This window comes from Podarcis pityusensis, assembly GCF_964106645.2.
Source record: "Podarcis pityusensis genome assembly, chromosome: 6".
Taxonomy (NCBI): Eukaryota; Metazoa; Chordata; class Lepidosauria; order Squamata; family Lacertidae; genus Podarcis; species Podarcis pityusensis.
This window is the reverse complement of record NC_138030.1, coordinates 73,160,805-73,182,375: the sequence shown is the minus strand read 5'-3', so window position 1 is coordinate 73,182,375 and position 21,571 is coordinate 73,160,805. Positions and strand designations below refer to the sequence as shown.

Sequence of the window (21,571 nt, the reverse complement as noted above, 5' to 3'; positions counted from 1 at the left end):
GGTTGTTTAGTGTTCTGTATTTAACCAGCTGATTTTTTAAAAGGCTGTCCCTCACTTTAGACCATTTCTTTGTCATGAAGTGTGCATAAGAGGGAATCACTGTTTTCCTGTTTAAAACAAAAACAAAACTTAAATTGATTTGACAGTTAGTACTCTTGAATCAGAGTTAAGTAGGTTGTATTATTACTTGACTCCTAAATGTAGGTTCAACAATCATACTTTTTTGCTGCCCCCTTGGGACCTTTTGCAACTTCACTGAAGTTGAAGAAGTTTGTAGTTACAGTCAAATCATTACCAACTCTTCCCTGAATGTGAACCAGATCGCTATGTTTCAATCATTCTTTGTTGCCTGATTTTAGTGCACAACATCTAAATGCCTTTTACTTTCCTTTATAAAACAAAGCTGAAAAACTCCAGTAACAAAATTCTCTGTGGTGTTTTGGTCCTTGTTGTGCCAGTTAAAAATGCTTAGGAATGGCGTGTGTCAAAGTCATTAACAGAATCATCCCATGTATGTCTACTCAGAATTAAGTCACATTGTGTTTAATGGGGCTTACTCAGTAAGCCACATTGAACTGAATATGAAGCAGTCCTGTGCACACATTAACTGTATGTAAGTCCTATTGGAAACAATGGGACTAAATTCTATGTACTATACTTTAAGGCTTCAGCAACAGACATTGGCACAACTATGTGCATGCCATGTCCCCTGTTCCTACTTTTTACTATTAAGCAGCATTATTTCCACTCTAACTCTCTCAACATACATTCATGCAGTGAGGAACAGCAAGCCAAGTTTCCTTCTAGTCAAGGTGAGAAGAGCAAGTACATTTCAGCTGTCTGACAGTGAAAACCTGATTCATGGTAGCTGTTCTCACCATGTCACACTTATCCCTACAAAGCCATCCTATTAGCATCTGTTAAATATAATAGTGCAACTCAACAGACCCCTGAACATTCACATCAGCATCAGTGCAGCTGCTTTCAATGCCAAAGTGAATGTCATACTGTCACAGTTACTATGCATATCAACTGTGCTGTCCTAGTGTTATTAAAGTCAGTGGGAGTTGACTTTTGAGTAAATATGCATGGGGTCAGATTGTAAACATTTGGGTGGAAATGATAGATAGGTTGGCTTTTATGACGCCTAAAGAAAACAGTGTTCAGTGTGATGCTTAAAGATGGGTAAGGGCTGTAGCTTGGTGATACGACTTTGTGTGTAGAAAGTCCACGTCCAATCTCCATTTTTTTTATATTAATAAATATCAGGACTGATCCCTGAAATTTTTATGCTGCTGGTTGTATCTTGTACGCAATGTGTGTCCTCTAAGAAGACAATGCAATCAATGGTATTTATTTATTTTAGTTGGGAGGGACTGTGACTCAGTGGAAGAGCACATAGTGGCCCACTTCCCCAGGTCAGAGAGGCTGGAGCTTGAAGCTATTGCTTCAGCAATGAAGCAGCTCAGACTGGGAGCTTATATATAGACCTGGAGGCTCCATCTCCTTCCTGTCAGGTGCTGAGGAGTTTCCTTGTGCTCCTCCCTCCTGAATAGCCTTACAGATAGCTAGCCAGGTCCTTTGGTAGCCACTCTTAAGTTCTTTCATGGCTCACCATCTCATCTGCTCTTGTGGCCACAGGGGAGGTCTGAGAGCAGGCCAGGAACCCAAGCAGCTGGTGGGGAGGTCTTAAGTCTGGAGTAAGGATGTCCAGGTCCAATGGTTCCTCAGGATCATTGGTGGTATGGAGACATTCTAGAGGGTCCTGCTTCCTTGCTTATCAATGGAGGAGGCATTTGGGGTTGAGGTCTGACCTGGGTTGCATCCTGACTTTGGCTTTGTGCATAAAGAAGGTTTAACATTCGGTCCCTGGCCTCTCCAGTTAAAATAATTATTGTAATAACCAGGTAGGTAGTGGCAAAGACCTCTACCTGCACATTAGGGAGCCTTCTGAAACTTTGTGTCCTCCAGATGTTTGTTGTTGAGCCCCAGCTCCCATCAGCCCAGCCAACATGGCCCGCGAGCAGGGAATTTAACATGGGGGGGGGGGGGCTCACCACTACATCCTGTTTGATGTTAAAATTGAGCCTCTACCCCAGAGCTTAGATGGGATTGTGGCAAATCTGCTTCTTAAAAAGCACGCAGTTGTGCAGTTTGGGATTGAGAGAGAGTCCATTTTTCCCAGAGAAAGCCTGGGAGAAAAGATAAACTTTGCAGCATGCCCTAAAGGTCACTATCCTTGTGCTCTAGTGACCAACTGGGGAATGCAAGTTCAAAGATGAAAATCCTTTGCTACAACTTTCTGTTTTGCAAGGGCTGTAAGGCTATAAACCTATACCTACTTTCTTTTGTGTAAGCACCATTAAACACAAAAGGGTTTGCTTCTGAGCATACATGCATAGGATTGCACTGTAAGCCAGCCATTTATTGGCTTTAATTTCTCGGCTGCTTTAAGACTGAGGCACCATAATCGTGGAACAGAAGCAATCTTTGCCACAGCAAGGAACTGAATGCCTGGCAACGGACACGTTAAATGGGAGCTAGCCAAAATAAATACTATTGTTTTCCCATAGATATTTTTTGCAATTAAAATGTTAGAGTTTTTAAACATTTAAAAAGATGTAAAGAACAGCTAACACTGTGAGCTTATTACTATATCTACTGCATATTATCTAATAGGTATCAAGTGTTATTGGGGGGCAGGGAACTAAATAAAGGCAGCAAACTCATTAAAAAAAAATAGTTAAGTACAGGATTGTGGCTCTGGATGCCTTGATAGAAGAGCAAGGTAGGAGTGCTGAATCTATTATGTTAAAGCAATTATTTTCACTCTGCTTTGATTCTGAAAATCAACCTAGCAACCTATTATGAAATTGCTTTTAATCAAGTAACCAGAGGGGTAATGAGATCTCTATTCAAATATTTTTGATATAGTTCAACAAAGGTCTTGACACCTGGAAAAGCTAAGTTGTGATTGGAAACATAGAAAGCTGCTTTTCACCAGATCAGACTATTTCCCAATCTAGCCTAGCATTGTCTGTTCCCAGCCTTCCTCAATCTGGTGCCTGCTAGATGTTGTTGGACTACAACTCCGATTATCTAAGAGTTGTAGAATGAGAGTTAATTCCTTGCACTCATAATAAACACTAGTTACAAGTTGCACACAACCTTATCAGCTGGGAGGGGTTGATTTGACTTCAGCATGATCCAGCCATAGAGTGTAGTGGGCCACAGGGAGCTTTTGTCTCTCCAACTTCCAAGAGTAGCTCACCTCTTCCTTTCAGAACATGTTTTATGTCTGTGCCTAGTAATAAAGCCAGCACATTTTGCACCAGATTTCTGTGATAGACTCTCAAGACCCTGCTGAATGTAGTTAAAAATTCCACACAATTTTAACTAGTGTTGTAAATCTTGAAAACTACAAATGGTGCTTACTAAAAAAGGACAATAATCTCCAAATGCCACAGTTCTGTTCATCAAGTGTTATTGAACTGACATGATGTTGACTTTAAATGTTGGTATGTGTCACTAGTAATCATTTGTCATGTAGATCTATCCTGACCTCCTACCCTTTCTTGGCTGTTGTTTTGACTATAAAATACTGATGTTCTAGAAAACATAGTTTTTGTGATCCACTTCGACAATGATTGTTGTTCTCTTTGATTATTTATTTATTATTCTCTGTTATTAGAATGGGAGGGGTACAACACAGTTGTAGATCACATATTTTGCATGCGTAAGAGCTCGGGCTTCATCCTGAGAACCTCCAGTTTAAAGTTTCTTAGGTAACAGGTGCCGAGAAACATCTTTGTCTGAAACCTAGGAAGCCCCTGGCAGTCAGAGTAGGCCAGGGGTGAAGAACTTTGTTGTTCTCCAGATGTTATGGACACCAGCTTACAGCCAATATGGTCAATGGTAAGAAAAAATGGGATATGTAGTTTAATATGTGGAGGACCACAGACATACCAAACCTGGTCTACACTTTTAAAATGTGCTAGCAAGGCAGTTTGAGGACTGATTCCCTAGAGATTTGAAATAGTATAGATCTATTGCACATTAATTCAGGGAACTTCCCCTCCCCCCAATATGGTGAGGGTTCTGGGTACAGGCAGGCAGTTACTGTATTTCTGAAGAGCACTGGGAACAGCTTCCCCCTTAATTTTGTACAATGACACTAGCGCTGATCCAGTACTTGTAGCTTGATATCTGTAGAAATGGAATGGGAGGGAACAGAGTCACTGTGGGAAGAAATGCTTGTGCATTCCTATCCTAATTGCAGTTGATTCTTCTAGCCTGGCAAGTCAAGGGGCTGTTGAAACTGAGAAGACTGAATGGCAACGAGATTCTAGTCTGATCAGTTTCACTCTTGGCTTAGGGAAAAAACTGTCCTTGAATGACAGAGCAACGTTTAGAGAGGCAGCCTTGCACTGCTTCTTCACTTCTTTAAAAACAGCTGCATGTGTATGAGAGTTTGCAAAAGAATAAAAAGTGTGTGTGTGTGTTGTGTGCCAAGGGCAGCATCCCTTTGCAAGAATGGGGGGGGGGGGGATTGTGAAAACATCTAGCAGTCCAAAATGCATGGTTGGTGGGCAGTGCAAAGGCATGATTGTGCGAGGAGACAAGGAGAGTGTCATTGTCGCTAAATTGGGTATTCTGGCCTATGTGAAATGTGTTTCAAGTAGCAGCTTTTCCCTTGGAGTTGTTGAGTGGGTTTATATGTGTGGCTTCAGATCATTGTGGGTTAATGCGTGTGTGTCTGTGTGGGCTTGAATATGGCCTACCACCTATGGGGACCACAGATTGGAAAAACATTTGCCTCCCTACCATAGTGCCTCTGTAGTGGCCATCATTCAATGGTATGATGACTTACGTGCAATTAGCTCTTTTATAGCTTCACTGGACTGAAAAGCAGCACAATGCTGAAGGCACTTTGGGGATTACCTTTGGATCAGTTTCTTGGTCTCTTTCCATCAAAAATGCCGTTATTTTCTCCTTGGGAGCATCAAGTTTTAAAATCTATGCATTGCAGCCGAAAGCAGTGCGTATCCTCCTAGTGTAGCTGTACGCAAAGTCCCTTATTCATCATTTAGAAGGTTATTGTGCTGAACTTTTTGCGGTATAAGCAAAAAAACCCTAACCTTCAACTATACGTAGATTAATGCCAGTTGCAGTTCTTCATATACATTGTGGGAACACTTCATCTCAACAGCATATGTATTTTTTCAAAGGCAAAAGGTTTTCACTCTGATAAACGTCATTTTCAATCGGAAGCATTGAACTAAAGCTTAAGCAGATGGCCCGGACCAGTTTCTCAGTTTCTGCATGCAAGGATGGTTTAGTGATAAGAATTTGAGATTAAATTTGCTATACCAGACCTTGAAGGAGACCTGTTTAGATTGCAAGAGAATAGCTTATCTGAAGGTCATGATCTGCATAAAGCTAGTTTTCTTTCTTCCTTTCTTTTAAAAATTTCATTTCTGAGAGGCTGTGCCTCATTGTTAAGTCACGACAGAGGAGGTTTTGGCTATTAGTTTACTTTGGCTGATTTCATCGCAGCTGTGTAGATTTAGTGAAGGCTTGATACTGCAAATGCTTTTCCCATTGAAGCCAGTGGCTGTTGGGGTGGTGGTTAGATGGAGAAAAGTGAATCACCATGAAGGCAAAGTTCACATATTCAAGATCTGTGTCCAGAGATCTATAGGACCTTTAGGACACATACAGAGCAGCTGAGAGGAGAGGACACAGCTTGCCTATGGGAGTATCCATGTAATACAGGGATGGGGTACCTCAGGAATCCTCTCTTAACTGGAACCTAGCAATTCTTCCCAGGCCACACCCTCCTCTAGCCTTGCTTTGTACTCAAGTATGTTTGCCTGGCTGGAATGTGCCCTTAAAGTCTGATAGTGCATCTCACTTTCCTAGATTGAGGATAGAGAAGGGTGTGTGACTGCATATAGAAATTAGTGTATTGTACGAAGGTAGAAATAACATTAATTCCCCCCCCCACACACACTATCACCTCTGGACTCACCCACCACCTTGCGCTGATTTAAGCTGATGGTTAAGCCATCAGGGGAAAGCACTAACAGCAGCCAACTTGCTAGTTCAGGGGTATCCAGCATAGTGTCCTCCAGATAATTTTGCTATTGGCCATGCAAGTTAATGAATGATGAGAGATGTAATCCACAACATTTAAAGGGCACCATGTTGGCTTCTTCTGTGCTAGTTGGTTTAGATCTTAGGTGCTGCGGTTAACTCTGAATGCTGATGCAGATGATGAAGATCCGACTTGGTTGGCCCTTCTCACTGGACCTGCAAGGCAAAAAAGAAAGCTACTTCCTCATACTAATATTTTAGTTCTGAGGCTCCAAGTGCCCTTTTCTTTCATTCTGATTCGCTTATATTTTGTAGAATAACAGCAGCAACAACAAGCTTTCAACATACAGTATATAAAAACATAATAAAACATGAAACATAAACAAACTTCCATATACAGGGCTTCCTTCAGATGTCTTCTAAAAGGTTGTATAGTTACTTATCTTCTTGGCTCAGGGGGGTCACATAACTCCATACTCTCCAACATTTCTCTGATGAAAATAGGGATGTCCCAAGGAAAAGTGGGACATTCCAGGATCAAATCAGAAACCTAGATGGCTTCTGTAAATCCAGGACTGTCCCTGGAAAATAGGGGCACTTGGAGGGTCTGTAAGTTCCGTGGCAAGTTTTAGTTAAAGACGTGCTCATGCAGAGATTCTAGAAGGTCTTCAGCTCCTGTCTTGGGATTCCCCTTCTTTCTTGGATGGCAAGACCTTTCAACCCTCTTTCTGGGCGACCTTTGATAAAAGCATCCTCCTCCTTTTCCTTTTCTTGCTGTCAAAGTGCCTGTTTCACTTCCAGGCTTGTAAATGATTAGCTCAGAGCATAGTTAGAGGGAGGAGGGACTTCTATGCAGAGGAAGCACCTTTTGACTCATTGTTTTAGAGGTGTTGTGCTTAAAAGGCTTTTCCACATGTGTGGGAGAAGTTTCCTAATACACTTATGTGCATTTAGCGTCTGGGTTATAACCTTTATTGAAAGTTGGTTCGCTTGATCTTATTGTTGAGCGTCTTCTTCTTAATCACAGAAATAAAGTGCAGTTTTATTTGTTACAGGCATGAAAGGACTATGTTTCTGTTCCATAAACAAACCTCTAACATTTGTGTGTTTTGCAAATGCTAACATTCAGCACATCTTGTCAATGCTCACGTTCAAAACCAATTCAAGTTGCAAAAAAAAAAAAAAAAAAAGCCCAATCCAATTCACATGTCTCATCCTCATCTGTGAACTTCCTTTGTGTGAGCCTTTGCACTACTGCCTTTTTATTCCTATAGCAACCTGGCCTCCTTTCTGATTTCAATCTGGTAGAGATTAAAATGGTTTGTTTTCTGATAGGGAGTTTCCCAGTGAAGCTTTATTTAAACAATCTTAGGAGCTTTTATTATCTCTGAAAGCTAATTACATCAACCGTTATGAGGCAGTGCCTTAGAAAGGACCTTTTCACCCTGGGAAGAAAAAGAAGTAAACTATCCCACTTCTATGACTTTGCTGATTTTGTTATTCACAAGGTGATGGATATCCAGATCCTTTGCTGTGTATTCTTATATTCTGAATATATCTGGGGTTGGGTGATTAACGAATTTAGGTGTGTACAGTCATGTTCTGAGCCAAATCAAATAAAAGGGTAGTGCAATTTGTAGAAGGCAGGTGTAGTTGGAAATAATGTGAACCTTTTTCTGTTCATGATTTTTAGACAAAACTTCAAGTTGCTTCAGCGAAATAGGAAACAAAGGGTAGAGGGATGTGTGTGTGTATCATTCTTCTTATTGCATTGTATAAAACATTAAAATGAATTAACACTACTAAGTTAGGGCAATTAATTTCAATAGATCTGTTCTGGGTAGCACTTAGTTGTGTGCAACCCAGTTTCTCTTCTAGCCACCCTTTCACGCAATAGTGGGGCGGCTTGCGCCAAGCCTACATATTTATTTAAATATTTAATGGTATGTTCCATTTAAGTTGGAGATAATGACTACTAGTTTGCATCTGTTTGCACCAAACCTGACAGCACATCTGTGACAGGCTGTCTCATACTCCTTGCACAGCCTTTGAGGGGCAAGCTGGGGGGTGTGGGCAATTGCTGAGCAGATTCTGTAAGGGCAGGGCTACTGAGAGAGTGGGTACAGAAGGTATTGATGTACCAGATCCACAGCTAAGAACATGAGTCATGCTTTCTCCCAACAGCAAAACCATCCCTGACCCCTTATGTAAGGATGGCTATGTAATGTGTTGGAAGAATAGCAAATGAGGGAGGGAAAGCGGATGTTCCTCCTAGCATTTTGAAATGCCCTAGCTACACATGAAGTTTGCATTATAGTCTGGCCTTCGAGCTCTCTCTTCTTCAACCAGAAGGTTAGGACTTGCTACCTGACCCGAAGCGAATCAAACCAGTGACTTTAACACCAAACTCATTCCTCTAATGTTTGGATTAAAGGTCAGTCTCAGGTTGAAAAAAGTTGAATATTCCTGTTAGCTCACCAGGTGACTGGGGCATCTCTAGGGTCTCAGGTAGAAGTCTTTCCCAGCCAGGGGTGGTTCATCCTGTTTTTGCCGCTTGAGGTGAAACCGGGAAATGTCACCCTTCCCTTCCCTGCCGCTTCCACTGCTGGTGCCGATTCCCAGCAAGTTCTTGTGTCCACCACAAGATCTTGCGAGATTTTGCTGAGATCTCATGGGAAATTAGTGCTGATGCCGGCACCACTTCTCTGCCAGCCGTGGAGGCAACAGGGCAGGTAGCAGTGCTCATTGGGGTGCCGCATCGGGGACTTCCACTGCCTGAGGCAGCGGCTTCATCCTGCCTCATGGTTGGGGCAGGCCTGCTCCCAGCTCTACCACCTGACAACCTTAGGAACCTAGGATGCTGCCTTATATTGAACCATATTATTGGCCAATCTTGCTCATTATTGACTACACCGATTGGAAGCGGACTGGGGTGTTTCCTAGCTCTAACTGGAGACCCCAGAGATTGAACGTGGGGCCTTTTGCATGCTAAATGTGTTTTCTAGCACTGAACTATGGCCCTTCCTCACATGTTAACAGGTAAATTCAGGTGTGCTTGGAGATCATGTGCTCTGCCCTCCATATATTGCTTTCAAATAGACTTTTGTTAAACTGTCCTTGGGATGGTTTGTCAAATTAGATTCAAAGTGTGTGTTAGAGAACAAGATGGATTTGGTGGCTGTTTGCAGGCAGTAAAAAGTGAAAGCTGCTTTCCTCTTCAGGATGTGATTATGTATATTTTGTGGCTTCCTGTAATTTGATGGAGCACATAGTAATACATTAAGCAAAAGAAAAGAGCAAAAAAGTTACGAGAGTCACGTGGGAGGGGGCACAACTGTGAGTGACATAACACATCTAATCTTGGCATTTCTCCAATTCCCGTAGCCTTTAGCCGAGATTTGTAGAAATGTCCAGATATGCGCAGCAGCAACATGTCAGTAATTCTTAGACGTCAGAGCAACTCATCGGGCAAAACCAAAAACCTATTTTAGCTCCCTAAAAGTGAAATGCTTTTGTAAAGCCAAAGTTCAGTCTTTCCTCCAAGAGCTTATGAATCTGTTTATGTTTTGAGTAATAAGGCTCATGGGCTGATTATTATTACTCCCTGAGAATCTTCCAGTAATATTTGAAAATGTTGTTGTTTTATTTCCCTATTACAGTGGTGCCTTGCAAGACGAAATTAATCCGTTCCGCGAGTCTCTTCGTCTTGCGTTTTTTTCGTCTTGAGAAGCACGGCTATTAGCGGCTTAGCGGCTTTAAGAAAAAGGAAACAAACTCGCAAGAACTCGCAAGACGTTTTGTCTTGCGAAGCAAGCCCATAGGGAAATTCGTCTTGTGGAACGACTCAAAAAACGGAAAACTCTTTTCGTCTTGCGCGTTTTTCGTCTTGCGAGGTACCACTGTATAGGGGTGGGGAATCTGTTTGGCTCTTTGGGCCTGATCCTCATCAGGATCTAGACTTGCAAGCCAAACTTCACAAGTGGGGAGGGTTTCCCATTTGTTAGTCACCTGATATCACAGTAACAGCAGGTGATTGAGCACTTTAAAATTCTGAAGTTGGGACTTCAAAGTACCACATGCAGCCCACCCAGGAGATTTTGGATGTGTGAGGGACTTTCCCATGGGGAACTCCCTTACGCATATGATCAAACACACTTTGCAAAGAAAAGTCAAAATAGCAAGATTGCTCAGGCTATTTTGCGCCTGAGGCAGAAAATCCCAAAAGTACTGTACCTCTCCCCATCCCTGAGAGCAAAAATAAAACAATAAAGTAAGTAATTAATAATTTGCTGCCCTTTCATGACACCCCAAAACAGCTGTCTGAAGCAAGTACATTACTATGCCCAATGGTAGGGCCAGCCCTGCAAAATAGCTTTTGAATTTTAATAGTTTCTCTTTGGGGGAAAATAGCTTTTACTTTAAAGGTGATTCACATGTCTGCATTCCCAGTAATAATTGTATTTTGAAATAACTAAGAGTGTCTAATTGGCATGCCAGATGCAATCCCAGTTTGGAGTAGGCAAATCACATTCTGAAGATAATCTGGATTAAATTTCCCAGGTGAGTGCTGGAACTGGATTGGATGCTGGCTCTGGCATTCAGTGATTATCTCATCATCTGTGAAAAATAGGGCCTGCAGGACAACACTTTTCAGATCAGATACCCATGGCAAGAATGTGTATCGGAAGCTTAACTTTCCTAAACACACTGTGCTGCATTTTTTATTTGGCTCTCTGTTTTAAGAATTTTGCAAATAGGTCAGATGCTGCGGGATCTAAAACTTGTTTCTAAATCTAAAGCACTGTAGGGAAGAGGAGATGTACACTAGGATCAAAAGCTAAGCAATTCCTTCCATAATGCCTTCCATAGTCATTTTTACATTTTAAACAACTAAACATTTGCATTCTGCACATGAACTTAAAAAGTTTCTAAGGTCATTGGAACAATAAATACACTTGAGAACTTTGCTGGACCTCAGCTCTCATAATCTCTGACCATTGGCCATGCTTACTGTGTCTGATGGGAGTTGTAGTTCAACCACATGTGGAAGGACACACATTAGCCACCCCTGCTTTAGATAAAACACTGAACAACTTTCTTTTCCCCTTTTAGCAGGAACTCGCCTTAGCTGTTGGGTCTTTATACAAGCATAGGATCTGAAGTTGGACTGAATGCGTGGTGCCAAGGCAGGGGCCTGTTGGTGTAATCCGATCCCCCCACCCCAGAGTGGCTCCTGCTTGCCATCTAAACATGACTTCTGAATGCCTTATTTCTAAAGGCAAGAGGAAATACTAATGGCGGTGCCGCCCTGCCATTTAGAAAAGTGGGAGAAAGGTCTAGCTCTCCTGTCCCCTTTTGGAGGGTTTCCCATAACCCTGGCCATTTTGGGAAATAGGATGCTGGATTAGATAGATAGGTCCTTGGTTTGAGCCAGCAGTGCTTTCTTTGCATTCTTCTGCCCCTGCCCTCCATGCAACCATCTGAAGCTCTGAGCAGAATTTGTACATGTACAATTGTATATGCACAAGAACCCTGCAAAAACTAAGGCCTCCCATGCGTATTGGCTCAGTTCAGAGGCCAGGGGTGGGGTCTGCCCCTGTGATTCATCTCCTCCACCTCTTCCACACATACAGTGTACCCTGCTGGTCATCTGAACAAGGCCATAGGTCTGGATGCCTTCCAGATGGCCAATGGTCAGGGATGCTGGAAGGCGTTTGGATTGGCATCACTTTGGAGGCAAGAAACCATGTCAGAATCTCTGTATGAAGCAGCTACTTCACTTTGCTGAAAAGCTGATTCTATTTTTTTTTAAATAGAAAGGCATTAGAGGGCCATGAGTCAACAATGTCACTTAAGTAATGTCAATGAGTTCAGCAGAGTGACTTCTAAGAGGAAGGGTTTGCTTTGAAGTAATTAAGCTCAGAGGCGGCCTACTGTGATCCTCCACACGTAGTTGGACTGCAATTCCCATCAGCCCCAACTAGCATGGCCAATGACCAGGGATGATGGAAGTTGTAGTCCAACAATATCTGGAGGGTCCACAGTTGCCTACCCCTGGTTTAGCTTGTCATTGAATGCTGGCAGAATGGGAAGAGCCTTGCGTTGTGCTGGATATTTTCTCAGTCGAGGCTGGAGGTCATGAACACTGACAGGAAGCGAGCCTTAGGAACTTTGCTGTGATAAGGAGATCAGGAATAGGAAGCTGTTTTTCATGCCGCAGAGAAAAAGTTAGACTGAGAAGATGATAGAATGCAAATAGGTGGAAAGCAAAGCAGGGAAATAAGTGGGACGGGAAGGAGATAATACGAGAAACAGATGGTGACATTTGGGAAACGGCACAGAAAGCGGAGAATGAAGGACCCAGTAGGACAGTTATGCCCAGTTCCTGTTAGAAATGACAAAAAAGGTTGTCCGGTCAGTGTGTAATCTGAAGTATATTTATTGTTCTTTTTTGTTTTAGAACAGTTGGAGGAATAGGAACAAGTAGCCATAATCACTAGAGGAAGGAAACTGTGAAGGCTTGAGGGACTTCGTTTACGAGAACAGAATATAATATTCACGTTGGTTGGAGCTTGATGACATTCAGAAGGTAGAAAGACTGCCTTTCTGCAAGTTTTTAATGTAAGACAGCACTTGGTGCAGACCGGTCTCTCACCATTTTTCACTTTTTCTGGCTATAGACAAAAGATGAGATTTTCAGCATCATACAACTTTATCTTGAGAATACAGGGAACTGGAGAAACTGAACGCTTGTCTTATAGCGGATTCCTTTAATATATAGTACACATAAATACAAGGTGCCGTTGTAGTCCATGCCGCTGGATGTCAGGTAATATGTACTGGATTGAGATACTGACATCTTACTTTTACATCTTAATTTTTGTGGGGTTTTTTGTTGACCACGCTATATTGCAGACTCTTTAGGTTTGATGAGAGGGAGGAAATCACTGGGGACTGTGAACGGGTCCGCTTGTAGAAATGTTGTGGCATGTGAACAGGTCGGAGATGGGGTTGGCAGACCTTCTTTATGAGAGCTATGTAACCCTCCAGCGCCCTCTCTTTCCTGTGCAACAAAAGACTGACTTCGGCCATAATCCTAAACACATTCACAAGTAAAAGCCCCATTGATGCCAACTGCTGCCAGGGTTGTGCCCTTTGCTACCGAGAGACGGAGTTGCTTTATCTCCCATGACCTCTTTTTTGTCCACCACTTCAGCAGGCTCTCCGCACCACAAAGAACAGCATTGCTGGATTATGTACTGACCTTAAGGAAAGAGTGATCTAACCAACGGCTACAATTTTCCTATTCAGGGTGTCCTGTTTAGCGCGTCTGTATCAAGTGATTCTTGGTTCCTGGTTCTCTTCTGTTCATTGTCTGGGCAACTGGTCATGGGTGTCAGTTTTAAAAGCTTTCAAAATGCTTTATTCATGGACTGTAGCATGTATGATAGCTGGCATTTTTGCATTATTCAAGGAACTGTGAAGGTTGCTTTGGCAATTGTGTCTTTGCCATTTCAACAATTCTTTCTTCTTGCATCATGAAGGCCCACCATTCCATGTATCTGATAAAGTGAACTCTAGTCCATGATACCATTTGCCACATGGGCACTGCAGTCCAAACCCCATTGGCACTTGGCCAGGGGAGGCCTTGGATAGAGCAGATGTATCCTTCCACCCAGATCTGCTCGCCTCTCCCCATGGCGTGAACAGATGGGCATTTGGAAATGGCTCCAGTGGAATCACCACAACACCAACCTGCAGAAAGCCCTGAAACACAGTGTTCCAGGTGCGGGGAGTGGCTGAGCCAAGATCTGTTGGATTCCAATCTGCCCATAGTGCCAATACACAGGGCCCAATCCTGACCGAAGACTGGTGCAGCAATTGGTCTGTCCTTCCACCTCCTGTCCTTGCCAGCGGGTGGATGCTGTGATGATCCTGCTGTTTTGTTTTGCCCTCCCCTGCAGCAGTCATTATTTGGATTGCACCGTAGATATATAGTCTTTAGAAGGCCTGCATTTTGATGTAACAAACACAGCTATCTTTATTGAATTGTGTTGTGGCAGTTGGAATGTCGAATTGGAACCCTGGAAATTTCTACTCATAATGAGTCCAGCTGTATGGCCTGAGGCAAGTCACACTCTCTTAGCCTAACCTATCTCAGAACTATTGCAAGAATAAAATTGGGCGACTCTTTGCTACCATGATCTCCTTAGAAGGAAGGTGGAATATAAATGCATTAAATAAATAAATAGTACTACTAACCTCAGACACATGTGTTAAAAAAGTTATGTCAACCAAAGAGTGCAGGAAATAACTTTCTATTTTGACCTAGGAGTTAATTGTCCATGGCTTTTGCCATCTTGCAACTTTTTATTTTTTTATTGTGTGTGTGTGTGTGTGTGTGGTTAAACTGCAGAGCTTAAAATGAATGCTGAATTTGAGGGAAATGCTCTTAGTTCAAACAGAGCTTAGACTTTTCAGAGTTTCAAGATGAATGCTGCAATATTACTACTACTACTACTACTACTACTACTACTATTATTACTACTACTACTACAGCATTCATCTTGAAACTCTGAAAAGTTTTCCCAGCCACTCTGGGTTGACTTACAGCATACCTAAAAACAAAATAAAAATATCAAGGATTAAAAACAAGCAAGAATAGCTTTCATTATAAGTGTGATGCTGACTGGACCAGTAAGGCGGTATAGAGATGTATAGAGTTTGCACTCTGGTGAGACCACTATGGATTCACACTTGCCCTTTTCTTTTATAAGGAATACAGCCTTCCTCATATAATTGAGTTACAGAGCAACTGATGCTTCCTGTTTTCAGCAGAAATGCCGGCTGTGCAGAGTGCTGATTGGTTGGCCCTTGTGGCAATCACAAAGCCTCATCTCTCCTTCGTTCTTGCTGCCAACGTTTTGTGGTTTATTTTTGAACAGCATAAAAACTAGGTAAAAAGCCAGGCGTCTGATTATTATTATTATTTACAGCAAGCCAAAAAACCCAGCTGAAGCATGGGGAGGACACATGAAAATCAGTGCTCGATTAGGAGCCAGATAAGAGTGTGATTTAGGGGACTGGTGAGATTTGAATCTGTCTCATTCAGCAACAGCAACAATATATACTTGCTCCTATAGATAGATACATATACACTGTAACGTTGCAGATAATTGCTTATGTTTTTCCTACTTGAATATATTTCTTCCTTTTCTAAAACATTATTCCAAAATAGCAACTTTTGCTCTTTAGTTTAAATTTACATTCCCCTTCTGCCTTGTGGGAGTTTTGTTGAGCCGAGATAATGGACGATTACATTCCAGTATAGGGTCATCACATGCATCATTCTTTAATTTCAGTGACACTTGTACAGAGACGTTACTGATAGTGTGATATATCACTGCTATGAAACACTTGTGCGTTTTCAGATGAGAATTAAGACATTCCTGCACTGAGTGGTCAATAACATGTTAAGTCCATCCCTTTAAAATGTAAGTGCAGTTGATTCCACACAGAGTTGGAACTTTATTCTGCTGAATAGTTTGAGAAATTAGGCTTATCTTCTGGGCTTATAAACACCTTAAAAAGTCATTGCCAGCTCTCCTTGTAATTTATTATTATTAATCTTTATTAAATTTGTGTACCACCCTTCATCCGCAAATCTTGGGGTGGTTCACAACATAAAAATGCAATATAAAAAATAGAAAATACATAATAAAAATAAGAGCAAAAACAAATAAATAATGTCCCTTAACAACACATTTAACAGGGTATCAGGTGTCCAAAGGCCTGGTTGAAAAGTAACATTTTTGCCTGGCGCCTAAAGGTGTATAATGAAGGCGCCAGATGAACATCCGTGAGGAGAGCATTCCACAAACGGAGCCACTGCAGAAAAAGTCCGTTCTTGTGTTGCCACCCTCTGGACCTCCCGTGAAGGAGGCACACAGAGTATTGCAATTTGTGGCTTGTGCCCTGAATGCTTGACACAAGAGAGCCTACAAGTAGTATCATAAATCACAGAGCTTTCTTAATATATTGCCTAATGACTATCTTGGGCAGGAAAAGTAATCTTTTTTTAAAATGCACAGTCCAAAACAACAATTAATATTAGGGGCTTAGAATTGTTTTCCAGAAACCCACTCTGTAAGTTTATGAGAGCACTTTAAAACTTCTTCTATATGCGCATGTATTTGTTCTGATTTGGTCAGTTGATTGACTTTAAGTCTTGTTATATGGAAGAGGATTTTACGTTTCCAAAGAAGAAGAAGAAGAATCTGGCCACATGTAGCTCACATGTTTTACTTTTGGAAACCCATAGATGAACTTCCAGTAAATCTGCGGTTACACATTGGAATGGATTGTAAAGAACACATTATTTTGTTCCAAAGTCAACAGCAAAGTGTTCTTCTGCAGAATACGTGCAGTGCTGTGGTTTTAATTTGTGTATGAGTGTGTAGGAAGGAGAGAGAGAATCTGGAAGCGTCGGTTAACACGTCAGGGAGAAGGCTTGCTTAAAAGCACTTCTTCCTGACTTGTACGCTTTCCATATGCAAAGAGATCTTGGCGCATGTGTGTGTGTCTATGCAGGAGGAACAGTTTAAAACATGAAACACTCAGACCAACGTTGTTCATTTTAGCATTCTGTTAACAACAGTGGTCAGCCTCCGGGCATCTGGTGGCCTCTCAGTCTTCCTTTACTCTAGCGTGAGGGTAGACAAATTTGCCAAGATACTTTCTAATCACATGGAACCTTACTCTGGAACAACAAAATATGGACTAGCTGTTGGTTATGAACTGCATTGCTTTTCAACATTGCAATGGGTGGAAGCCTCATTCACTGTCCATGAATTATAGACACATATGGAACTATACGTTTATAAACTATTTGGGGTGGTGGATGGGCAAGATTGTCAAGGCAGTGGTGGCTGGTCAGCTTCAGGCATGGTTGGAGGAAAAGGGTTATCTGGACCCATTTCATTGTGGCTTCAGGCCTATTTTCAGAACTGAAGGAGCCTTGAGGCACTTACTGATGACCTAGAATCATAGAATTATAGAGTTGGAAGAAACCCCCAAGCCGTCTAGCCTCTGCAGTGCAGGAATCTCAACATCGAAGGAAGAAGAGTCCACCACCTCTCATGGGAGTCTGTTCCACTGTCAAACACACCTTTGAGTAACTTCTGCCCTCCCATAAAGTTTTGGGAAACCTATGCTGTGTAATCATCTTCTGAGAAGCCTGCCTTGCATCTGACTGTGAGATCCCCATTAGGTGCCCTGGCTGAGCCCCCACAGCAAAAGAGCAAAAGAAGGAGGTGGCCTCACAGCTGTTTGGAGCCTAAGTCATTTAGGGCTTTAAGCACTGGGATTGGCACCTTGAATTTGGCCCGGACCTGAATGGGCAGCCAATCCCTGACTGTTGACTTTGCTAGCTGGGGCTATAATAGGAGCTGAGACCCAGCAACAGCTTCAGGACACCCAAGTGCGTTCCTCACACCCTAACATAATGCCCCTCTCTATCTCATAATGGCCTCATCTCATTTTGAGAGGTGGAAACCCTAAGGCAAATCTTGTAAAATGTATTGGAGGGATGTGTGTATGAAAACCTGAGAAGAGCCGATAATTCTGTATAGCCTTTGTGATTCTCAAGATTTTTGAGGCACCAGCTGCCATCATTGATGGTAGGCAAAGTTAGGCAGCTTCTTGGCACACAATCATTTCAAAGTGAGTATAGTCAGGGCCATGACATGGTTTGGTTCGTAAGGAGGAGTTGGCTCAAAGTCTGCTTGAATTGGTCTCTAGTGATTGTGCTAAATTTTGATCAAAGGCTGCCCACCCATGATCAGATTTACCGTATTTTTCGCTCTATAAGACGCATCAGACCACAAGACGCACCTAGTTTTTGGAGGAGGAAAACAAGAAAAAAAATATTCTGAATCTCAGAAGCCAGAACAGCAAGAGGGATTGCTGCGCAGTGAAAGCAGCAATCCCTCTTGTTTTTCTGGCTTCTGGGATAGCTGCACAACCTGCATTCGCTCCATAAGACGCACACACATTTCCCCTTACTTTTTAGGAGGGAAAAAAGTGAGTCTTATAGAGCAAAAAATACGGTATTCTGTCGCAACAGTGAGGTCCAGAAAGATGTGCTTGTAAAAATTAAAAGGGGGGGGGGTTCTTGGGATTTTGCATTGGAGGCTCTGGCTTGGAGCCAAATAGAGTGAGTGAATGAGTGAGTGGAATGCAAAATAAGTGATGGGTTTTAGGTTACACTGGGAGAGAATTAAACCTGTGACTGCAATATAACTATTTTTTCTTTCATTGTTCCTCAGTATAAAGGCTTTCTTTCTTTTTCTTTTTTAAAGGGTGCTGGCTTTCTCTGTGTATAGCATTGTGTAGAAAGTCATTTCTCTGTAAGACATGCTTTTACAAGTATTATTTTTTAACTTTTCTTTGCAGGTAACTGAAGACTCTCTATCAAAGCACCTATAGTTGTAACATTTTCCCAGAAGGGTGCCCACCAGGCACAAAGAACTACAAAGAAAGTTGATCCGAAGACCCCTGGTATGGCAAGAATGACTTCAAGTTGTATGATTCCAGTGTTTGCTTTGATGATTGGGTGTTTAGCCTCTGCAGGTAAGTGGCCTCAGCGTCAATTTGGGCTTCCAAATGTTGCAAGCACTTGGATTTAATTGCAGGTTGCAATTTTTTTTAATCGCCGGGAGGCATTTAGTTCAATACCAATGTAAATGTTCCCTGGCGTGACTGCATTTGCAAGAAATAATATTTGGAACCTTGCTATGGTCTACTACCACAAGCAAAACTGCACATTTTAACAGAATGGGCGTGTTCGTATTCTGCCTGTGGGCAGTTAGTGGCTTCCATGGGAAATGTGATATAGAACGATATAGATGTTTGGTCTGATCCAGCAGAACTGCTTTTTTGTACTTAGAATGGTCCATTTCCGCCCATGTGTGCTTGCTGTTCATTAAGATTTGTTGGAGCAACTCCCTTTCACATCCCATTCAACATCTGAGTTGTGTTTGCCTGGGACACAAGAGAGACCTTTCTCTGTAGTAATGCCTAGGCTTGGGAACTCCCTTCCGAGAAACGCCTGCCTTGACCTCTCCCTGATTGTGAGCCACCGGAAGGCCAAGGCATTTCTCCTTAGATGGGTGTTAGATCAGCCAAACTGCTCATGTTTTTAAAGTAATTGGTTTTGAGTTTTTAATCTTCGCTGTCCTGATACATTTTCATCTTTTTGTTGGCTTTGTGTTGGCCACATTTGCACATAATGCTAAACCAAGATCTAGTGCTATCTGCACAAACAGGAAGGAGCCTGAGTGAAGCACCAGGCTTGAGAGCTTCTGCCTCCCTTCCTGTGCTGCCTGAAGAACTTTGCTAGTGTTTAGTTTCAGGTTTCATTAATCATGGCTTGTTATGCTGTGCAAACCAGAGAGTGTCCTTTAAAACAAACACTGGTCAGTTGCAAAGCAATCAACTTCCCAACCATGGCCTGATTTCATGTAACACCAAGGCAAGGTTAATGGAAGCCAAGGTATATAAACCAACAAACCATGGCTCTTGAGTGTGGATTTTGTGGTTAATAAACCATGGTTAAGATGCTGGGCCAGGTTTTGACAATCAAATTACATCATGGTTTATAAACCATGGCATATGCAAACTGGGCCCATGAAGCTGACTTGTTCAAGTAAGCAGATTTTGCATTAAACTGATGTCTGATTCATATGCAAGGTTAAGCCAGGAATCTCTGAAAGTAAATGCTAGTCAAGTCCTTCTCCAAGCTGGACAGGAGGAACAGGGCGAAGGCAGGGGAGAGCCCTGTGGCTTTGGTCAGGCTCTTTCCTGCTTGCACACATGACACTATACCTTGGTTTTAGAGCAAAACTATGAAAATGCATGCGGGCTCAAATACATACCAGCAGTAAGTTCATATGATTTCTAATCCATGGTGTTCTGAAACTGTTTCTGAAGCCCACAAGTGATTTTTGTTCTGGCACAAAAGTATAGAGTCCAGCGGGGAAGTGTCCAAGATGTCCAAGATGATGTAGTGGGGAGACAGTGGACAGTGGATGGATGTCTCGTTTAAATATGAGATGTTCTCATTGTGGAAATGGTGACCAACTGCGGGGAAAGACATGTCTGACCAATAAAGTGCATTACAAGCTGGCCTCTTCTCTCTCTTGTTTTTTCATCAATTGCATGGAAAATAATACTCTTTCAAAAATGTGTTTAAACCTTCTGGGACTTTCTCCAGGGTTTAACTTCAACGAAGGCGTCCAGCCAGTGCTTATTTTGATTCGTTAACACGACGTGATGCCTGGATGTTGTAATGATCTTATTTGGTGACAGATAAATATTTAAAAGTAGGCCAAATGTGTCTGAAGGTGATGTGCAGGATATTGATGGTTAATAGCAATACTTAGCATTTTTAACTGCTCAAAGGACTTTACACACATCATCTCAGTTATCCTTATGGCAACTTTGAAACGTTAGCCAGCATTGCTATCCCTTACTTCAGAGAAGTTGGTGGCTTATCCAATGCTACTAGCTGAGTTCATAACCAAAGTGAGATTTGAACTAAAGTTCTTTTAGGCTGCAGTCCCATTATGTAAGCCCATTGAACACAGTGGAGATTACTTCTGAGTAGACATATCTAGGGTTCCAGCCTTAATTATTATTTTCTGTTTGCCATTGCATCAACAAATGATTTAGTTGGCTCAGACAGGATCTTACTCGATGATTTTGGAAAACAGAAGTTGCATTTCATCAGCACAAATAAATTAGTGGTTGTTGGGGAGGGGGAACGAAGTTCACCTCTTGGATATATCTTGAGCATTATTTTTATGAATTGCTTCCCATGAGACATCCCAAAAGTATTTGCAATATTTGCCCTCTCTAAAACAATCTTGGAGGTTGTGGACCTCGGCTGCCGGGGAGGAGTAATCATTTAACTGGTACAGTTTTTGGTCCTCAGTTTCCCAGCTCATTTACAAAGGTCACCAGTACCTTGAACATAGCCTTACAAGGTGGTTCTTACGAGGATAAGGGGGAAGGGAAATCCATGCTTGTATGCCATTTTGAGCCCCTTTGAAGAGTGGCATCCTTTAAGACTTTGGCTGCATTCACGCAGCAGTTTATCCAGTTTTCCTGATGTTTCCCTAAGTGCTACCAGTCATGCTGGCTCTGCACTATTTCCACCCCCAGAGAAAGCAATGCTTCTGAATACCAGTTGCTGGAAACCACAGGAGGGGAGAGTGCTCTTGTGCTGGGGTCTGCTTGAGGGTTTCCCACAGATATCTAGTTGGCCACTGTGAGAACAGGATGCTGGAGTAGATGAGCCATTCGCCAGATGCAGCAGGCTCTTGTGTTCTTACATCCTTGTTGCATCATTTCCCCAAATTATGATTGGTACCAAACAGCCTTCATGTCTTATTAGATAATACTGTATAGTAACAGT

The 21,571-nt window shown here is 42.2% G+C and overlaps 1 protein-coding gene across 2 annotated transcripts in view; it reads left to right on the top strand.

Annotated features, from left to right (window-relative positions):
• TGFBR3 (transforming growth factor beta receptor 3) overlaps window positions 1-21,571 on the top strand; it is a 146,721-nt gene that overhangs the window by 2,107 nt on the left and 123,043 nt on the right. For both annotated transcript variants that reach the window (XR_013987217.1, XM_081008608.1), the window contains exon 2: window positions 18,550-18,726. Coding sequence is in view for 1 of the 2 variants with exons in the window: in XM_081008608.1 (XP_080864734.1) it covers window positions 18,657-18,726 (70 nt within the window). In the remaining variant the exon portion in view is untranslated. The remainder of the gene's footprint in view (window positions 1-18,549; window positions 18,727-21,571) is intronic.